Source organism: Pleurodeles waltl, chromosome 7, assembly GCF_031143425.1.
Source record: "Pleurodeles waltl isolate 20211129_DDA chromosome 7, aPleWal1.hap1.20221129, whole genome shotgun sequence".
Classification (NCBI taxonomy): domain Eukaryota; kingdom Metazoa; phylum Chordata; class Amphibia; order Caudata; family Salamandridae; genus Pleurodeles; species Pleurodeles waltl.
The window spans coordinates 538,381,147-538,389,482 of record NC_090446.1 but is presented as its reverse complement, the minus strand read 5'-3'; the positions used below and the strand labels follow the sequence as shown (position 1 = coordinate 538,389,482).

Here is an 8,336-nt window from a genome sequence, read left to right as displayed (position 1 = left end):
TGAGCACACAAACAGTAATGGGAGGAATGCTTACAAATATAATTTAACTTGCAATGGCCTGAAGTAGCATTCCAGCCCATCACATTTTTGCCCTCCATGCCATCTCTGATTGTTCCCAGCTCTGGGCAAATCAATGTTGTTACTGTTCCTTTAAGAACAGTCCAGCCCAAACTGCCAAGCCAGGTCCTCTCTCAAGTGTAACAAGGAAACCCAAGATTGGTTTTGGCTTATCTGGATTCTTCAGTCAGCTTGGATGTAGTGGCCAAAGTGAGCACAGGACCCACATCTCAGCCTACCCTTAGCCGCCTACGGGTTTACATCAAACACGCAAAAGATGATGGGAGGAGTGCTTGCAAACAGTCAGCCACTGACAATCACTCAAGGTAGCATTCCAAGCCACTATTTCTTTGCCCACCATACCCCCTCAGATTAGACCCAGCCATATGCAAGTCAGTCTTGGTCCTCTTGTAATAGGAACAATTCAGCCTGAACTGCCAAGTCAGGTCTTCTCTGAACCAGAACACAAACAAACCAAAACCGGTCTGGGGTTGCTTGTGTGCCTTTCTGGCATGGCCGCGCAGTTGAGATTGTACTGTTCCCACAAGGAGCTGGATCAGTAGTGATTTGCATAATGTGGACCTCTGTCTTTAGCGGTGCAGTGGGTGAAAAATGATAGGTCGGAATGCTACTCTGAGCGATTGCCAGTGGTTAGATTATTTGCAAGCATTCCTCCACACCTGTGGTGTGTTTGATAGGAAGCTGACCACAAGAAACCTCATGTTCCTCATCCATGATCCAGGATTTCAAGATCCCCAAAATGTGTTCTTGCAAGGGATAACACAAATAAGATCTGTTTTTCCTTGAAGTGTTGATTTGCAGCAAAAACCCAGCCTCACTGTTTCATATTTGTATGATTGTAGGTATACACTCTGGGAAATGTTGTCCCATATAACTTTTATCAGTGGCCTTGTTGTCCCCTTCGACCTGCTGATTTGCTTACTAGAGGAATCCTAGATTTTGTTAATATTCTAAATTCACTCATTGCATGGGAATAAGAAACACTCTTCCAATAATCATACAAATAAATAAAATCTCTCATTTGCTATAGGAATTAGATAAACTCTTCCAATAATCGCCTAAATACATTTTAAAAAAAAATATCCGAACCGTTCCTCTCTTTTATGGTCAATGTGTCCCATGTCCTACAATGTGTGTTCTCTTAAATGTGCGTCCTTGCCTCGCAAAGTTATGTCACCAAAAGAGTGCATCTGATGAGCTTGAATGTTCATAATATTTCAACCAATGCCAATTCTCAATGATTGATTTAATGTAAGATAACTTAATTATTTATCTAAACCCCTACCTTGTCTAGTGACCGCAGTTCACTACTCCGAAAGTGTCAATAATAATTAAATATCAGATATTTAAGTACTGGCAGCTGTAACTTTCTTCTGCCGTATCAGTTTGAACACATACATAAAGTATTGGAAAAATGCTACTACTTTGTAAGTTGGTTTTCTTGTTAACCAGTTTCACAATGTGGATGGGATGTTGCTGTAAATCCTTACGCGACTCACTGGCAGCCTGAATCTCTGTTAATAATCAATATGCCATGGTGAATTGCTATGGTGCTGAAAATCACTGGTGTTGCTAATTTATATTTCTTTGTTAATTGCTTTGTCTCTGCTTAACCGTTTTGTGAACTGCTACATCAGCGTAAATTCCTATGACATTTTGATTTCTGTGTCATTATGAATCACTCTCATCACGAGGCGCTCTTTTATTGTGAATCCGTGTCATTATAAAGTACAAAAAAGTAGCATTTCCGCATTGTTCACTCGTGCATAGCGTTTCTGTGTGCGTCTTTCTATTATGTTCCTCCTTGTGATTTGTAAATTTCATTTATCTTTTGCCATTTATCTGTGGTCAAATCTTTTTAAAAGTACATTCGTGTTTGATGCCATAAAAAGCTGGTTTACAGAGTTAAATTATTAGGTCGTCCTCTGTTGTCCATATATTGGTATTCTGCAGTGACTGTATAATCTGGGACCAAAACTGGTGCACTGTGGCCTTAATTATCTTCACCAAGTCACTTGTTGTCATAGATAGATTTGTTGTCGAGCTATTATTTCTTGTTAAATTAGAAGTTGTCATAAGAACCAATTTGGAAGTGGTTACTGGTGTAAATTTCAGAACATCGGTAGAGTTCAGTTCCTTTTTATTGAATAAATTAGAGGTGGACGTAGTGCTTACATTGAAGGAAGAAGTACTTACTATGGTTGTGAAATGGACAGATGACACCTGTACCCCAGAGGTTACGTTGACATTTGCATTAAAGTCAGATATTGTGGTTGAGTTAGAGAACAATGGGATTGATGAAGTGTTCTGCAATGTGTTTGTGTTGAAATGTGGATTGGAGATCGCCAGGGAATTTGTTGTGATGTGGGTGCTGAGCACGGAAAGGTTGTGTGTGCTCATGAAGTTGGTAGGTGCGATTGTTATATTGGAAATGGGCCCAGATCCCTTTTTGTCTGTGGTGGAAATGTTTAGCATGGATGTGGGAGTTTGGTGAGCATCCGTTGTGGAGGAAACCTTCAGTATTAAAGATGAAGTAGGGTCTGATGTACTGTTAAGAATGGTATGTGCAGTGAAATTGGGAAAAATAATTCTGAAAGTGGAACCAAGGGGTATGCTGGGTGTATTTAAGTTGAGAGGTCTGGTTGATGAGTTTGAATTCAATGGTGTTGTAAAATTTGGGGCAACAGTTGCTGTTCCATTAGATATATGCTGAGTGACCCATTTAGATGTGGCTGCTATTGTGGTGTTGGAAACAAATGTAGTATTTGTTGTGTTTGCAGTTGGTTGCAAGCCCATTGTGATCGACCTTGTGCCTACAGTGGTGTTGGCAGAGATTGGTGCATTGGTTGTGTTAGATTCTCTGGAAATTGTATAACTGATGTTTATTTTTGAGGAAGATGAGTTGCTTGGCTGAGATACTGTGTTGACAATGGAAGCTAATGCACGTGTAATTGAGGAAATGTCTAACGATTTGGAGTAAGACACTGATGTAGACACATTCAAAGCTTTTGGAGTTATGGTCACTGCTGAAGTGCGTATGGGTGATAAGACCACACTAGTTGTAGCAGTAGTACTGGGTCCTGCTGGGGCAATCCCTGCAGAGGAAAGTGTATTTCCTGTGGCACTACAGTCCAGATCTGGTACAATGTTGTTGATCCAACTGAGGTAGGAAGTAACTCGTGTGTAGACACCTGGAGCTAGTGGCGAAGCACAGACTTTAGGGCCCCAGCTCACCACTCCAGCCAGAAGCCATGTACCATTTATGCTGCAGGCCAAAGGACCTCCGGAGTCTCCCTGGAAAACAAAAATACAATTGGTGAAATCCCAATGCTACTCAAGCGATCAGTGACTCAATGCATATCTTAGGGGCCTGATGTACAAAGGGATTTTATAATTCTAAAGGTCAAGTTTGAGCCTTTGTGACCACAAAATGGCTTTTTTTAAAGTGCATATTCAAAATTCTGATTCAGTAACGCCTTAGAATAAATACAGTATCACCGTTTAGCAGGGGTGTGTAGAGGCGTTCCTTCTAAATACCCATTCTTCAGTGTATGTATTAATGTTTTGCGACAGAAATCCAGCTGCAAATCATTAATACTTTACTACCAAGTAGGTGGTAACCATGTGGAAATGGGAAGGGGTATGAAAGGGACTCTTTCACCTTTGTGAATGCCCACAAAAGTGCATTTTATGAGTAAGCAGGAGTCCCTGGGACCACTGCCTGCTGCTAAAAAATGTTTGTAAAAGTATTTATTTTCTCTTTTAAACAAGCCCGTTTTCCTTTTAGGAAAATGTCTGCATTAAAAAAAATTAAAAAAGATTACCTTATTTGAAAGCAATCACAGACACGGGGGTCTGTTGACCCCAGCAGGCCACCATCCCTGTGACTCCAACCAATCGTAGTGGATCACAATTTGCAACTTGCCTCATGCATATTAATGAGGTTTGTCGAATTGTGACCCACTAGGAATCTGTATTTTTTTTTTATCAAACTATTAATTCATAGCTTAGTTCACAAAATACTAATGCATTTAGTAGAGGTTGGTGTGCAGATTCCACCACATCCATTTTAGTGGATTTATAATAACCAGTAGCAAATTGCAAATAATTATTGGATGCAATTTACGATTTCCTATTAGGAATCTTTCTGCATCTGGCCTTTATTCTTTAATTTGCAATTGAAAGAGGTATTTTAACAGACTCACAAGCACAGTGTGGTGACTCAGTCACTGGACTGCGCTTGTACGCACCGATCCTTTCTTAAAAAGTAATATCTATCCATTAAATTTTCATCTTTTCACTGATCATCTACAATTTCCTAATAAGATTAATTCATGCCTATTTACCATCTAATCTCTTCTGCCTCTTTTTAGCCATAGCACCATGACACCCTCTTTAGAGCAACAGCACACTCTATGAGTATTTTCATTAATTCATTGTTGTTTTGTAATATTGTATTCTTTTGGTACGTTTTTACTGTGATGTGTTATTGTGTTTCTGTATTGCTGTCTTGCAGCATTTCGTTGTTTGGTGACTGTGGGGTTGTAGAATTGTTGTGTCATTCTTGCAATTCGTTTTTTGTCCTGTCAGTGTGTATACTTGCATTGCTGTTGTATTGTTATAGGATATGTTGTTGTTGTTTTGCTGTGTATATTTTTGTTGTACAGTTATTGTATTGTGCTGTTTTGTGTTGATTTGTCGTGTGGTTTGTGTGTTGCAATGTCATATTAGCTTGTGTCATGATTTTTTTTTTGTGTAATTGCCAAAGTAGCTTAGTGTTTTATTGTTGTGGTGTGTTTTGTTGTATTATTTTGTGCTGTTACTGTGTTGCGTTGTATTTTATGTGTCCTATTGTATTAAATGGTGCTCTTGCTGTGTCTTAATGTTCTTATGGTGTTTTATTTTCTGTCATGATTTCATTGTACTGTGTTTTTTTATCAAGAGTGCCTATTCTGGTGTTGTGATGCTATGTTGTGATTTATGTGTTGCATTGATGTGGTAGCAATGACTGATGCATTGTACATTTATGATGTGTTGTTGTGGTCTTCTGCTTTGATTTGTGGTTATTTTGTTTTTGTACTTCTTGAGTTGCAATGGTATATTGATTTTGTGTTTCCTTTTGTCTGTTGTTCTATTGTTTATTGTGCTCTTAATTGATTTTGACTTTATTGTTTACTGAATGACTATGATTTATGTTGTTTTATATGTTGTTTTATGTTGTTGTATTCTGTTATGTTGGTGTTATTGTTTCATTGTCCTGCGTCTTTCGCTTAGCAGACTTGAAAAATGTTCCTATGTTTTCTCTCAAAATATGCACATTCCACTGAGTTCCAAACGTTTACCTCTGCATGAGGTGATAACATAACACTGCTCCAGCTCTTTAACTTATCAGGGCACATAACACCCTCAAATCATGGCATAGACCAGGGACATCATATACACCTTGGTGAGTGCCATGCCACCCCTCCAACAACAGCCAGTTATTGAGACAACTCTGTACACTGCTCCCCTGGTGATGACCACCCTCCTTACTTACAGATCCTCTCCTGTCTAGCAGAGATCTCTGTACCTTCAGTGCTTCCTGTGCTGAGTCGGCACTATGGCCCAGATTTAAACTTTTTGACGCAAACCTGTGTTAGCGCAGGTTTGTGTAAAAAAGTATAGCGCCAGCTAGCGCCATTCCAGAGCGCCAGCCAGACGTTATATTTAAGGAATGGCGCAAGCCGGAACTAAGGCCCGGTTAGCTTCAAAATACATGGCGCTAACCGGGTGGGGGAGGCGTATGGAAAACTAGAAATTGTGTGTGAAAGAATGGAGCTAGTCAGATAAGAGTAAAAAAAATGACTCTAACCTGACTAGCACCATTGTTAGATGCACAACCCCCATGGACATGACTCCTGTCTAAGTAAAGACAGGAGTCATGCCCCCGGGCCCAATGGCCATGCCCAGAGGACTTGAGTCCCCTGGGCATGGCCATTGGGCACAGTGCCATGTAGGGGGGCCCAAGTTAGGTCCCCATGGCACTTGAAAAAAAAAGGTAAATACTTACCTCTACTTACCTGGATGGGATCCCCCATCCTCGGCTGCCCCTTTGGTGTGGGTGGGGGTGTCCCTGGGGCCTGGGGGGCGGCACCTGTGGCCCCATTCCATGGTGTTCCACCATAGAAATGGGCCCACAGGTCCCCTAATGCCTGCCCTGACCCACGCGTTAAATAATATTTAGGCCCTCCCGTGCACCATTTTTGCATGGGAGGATAAATGAGGCACTTGGACCTTTGAGTCATTTTTAGCCCGGGAACGCCTACCTTGCATCTCATTGATGCAAGGTAGTTTTCCACCGGTAAAAAATGACTTTAACTCGAATATTTTGCCGCTTGACATATCTAGCGCCAAAATATAAATATGAAGCTGTTTGCGCTGAATTAGCGTAAAAAAAATGACGCTAATTCAGTGCAAACAGGGTATGAATATGTGCTTATGTTTGTATCACCCACTCAGCATTCTTTATTATTTTACACAAACTTAAACAAAGAAACATAGCCCTGATATGTAGGGAGGTTTCTCCGTCAGGGTCACTGTATGTTTTCCCCACGGGCGTAGCTTCTGGGGGTGGGGGTTGGGGTGCATGCCAAAGCTCCCCCCCAATAAATGCTCAGTCGGGCCACATGGCTCTGCTAGTCAGGTCTGATTGTCAGACCAGGCAGGGCTAGGGCGTAGATCTGCCCTAAGAGGCAATTATCACACAACCATCTTTCTCGTGGTGCTCGGCTCCTGGCAAACCTTTCCAACAAGTAAGGCAAATTTTGGTTTGAGTTCTTGCAGGAGTATATTTTGTTCCTTTTTATTTTTCGGGCTACGGATATCGGAAGGGCTTATCCTGGTGCACATGCAGTGCATCACAGCGGTTTTCCTCTGCAGCGTAGTTCACGCAGTCAGGGGACTACTCTGAGGGGCACCAGTGACTGTGCACCAGGATAACACTATGACAGGCACATTTTATTGAGCAGCATATTAACAACATTTTTTATGCTATAGTGGTTCATGTAATCTGCAGTGTGATTCTGGAGCGCTCTATTAATGGGTGTTTCTAGTGACCCATGGTGCAAGATATCTCAGGTGGTTAATGCCCATATTTCCATCATACACATCTTTGTACAGTCTCTGGGCAACAATTTTAATAGAATAGAGAGCTAATGTTCATGCTTCAGAGTATTGCATGCAACACTTCACATTTGTACTGTATTAAAAGTAGCAACTCAGCCCGCAGAAGCTGAAGTACCACAATCCTGCACACTCTGTAGCTAGTGACGTGTCTATAAAATGTACCTACCGCCTGTGATCTGTCCTGATACTGCATCCATATGTACGTACGTCTATCTGTGTGGGCTGAGGTACCAGGCAGCTCTATTTGCAGCGCACTACGTCTCGTCACACAATGCTGCGTGTCCTGTCTGTATACGACTCCAAGAAGCCTGCACGTGTTCTCTGCAGCCTGTAAAATGCTTGTATAGATGAGATACCTGTATGCTACCTGCAGCCTTCTGGCTGTGTGTACTTTTTTAATTAAGACATGTGAGATGCCCCTACAAATTGCAAGCACAGAAAGCCTTTACACTGTCCATGCAACCTGTGCCTTTGTTGTGCTGCAGGGGCATGTTGCCTGCGCCTCATCTCCTGGCACTGCATTGTGTCATTAGGGCATGGCTCACCATGTATCATGTGACTTTGTTGTGCTGCAGGGCCGTGGTTGTTTGCACCTTTCTCCCTTGCACTGCATAGCATAATTAGGGTGTGGCTCCCCATGCAGCCTGTGCCTTTGTTGTGTTCTAGGGCTGCTGTTGTCTATTCCTCACCCCTCAGCACTGCATTGTGTCATAAGGGCATGGCACCCCATGCAATATGTGCCTTTGTTGTGCTGCAGGGCTCAGGCTTTCTGCTCCTCACCCCTCAGCACTGAATTGTGTTGTTAGCGTCTGTGGGAACCAATCATTTGGTTATGCTACACAGCTGCCTTATTATGAAAGTTGCTTTTAGACCTGGCAGCTTTTTGGCGTATCTCCCTTGTCTTTTGCCTTCTGACCTCCTGTTTTATGGTATACTGGACTGTTTTTGCTGGTGTATTGTCTCTGCGCACTTTACCACTGCTGATCAGTGCTAAAGTACAAGTGCTTCCTAGGTAAATTGTATTTGTGATTTATCCATGATTGGCATACTTGATTTACTGGTAAGTCCCTAGTACAGTGCACTAGAGGTGCCCA

At 41.9% G+C, this 8,336-nt stretch overlaps 1 protein-coding gene across 1 annotated transcript in view; it reads right to left on the bottom strand.

Annotated features, from left to right (window-relative positions):
- Positions 1-410: 410 nt before the first annotated feature.
- Positions 411-8,336, bottom strand: part of LOC138246915 (uncharacterized) — an 81,220-nt gene continuing 73,294 nt past the window's right edge. The window contains exon 5 of the mRNA XM_069201662.1: positions 411-3,372. Coding sequence (XP_069057763.1) covers positions 1,984-3,372 — 1,389 coding nt within the window. The 3' untranslated portion in view covers positions 411-1,983. The remainder of the gene's footprint in view (positions 3,373-8,336) is intronic.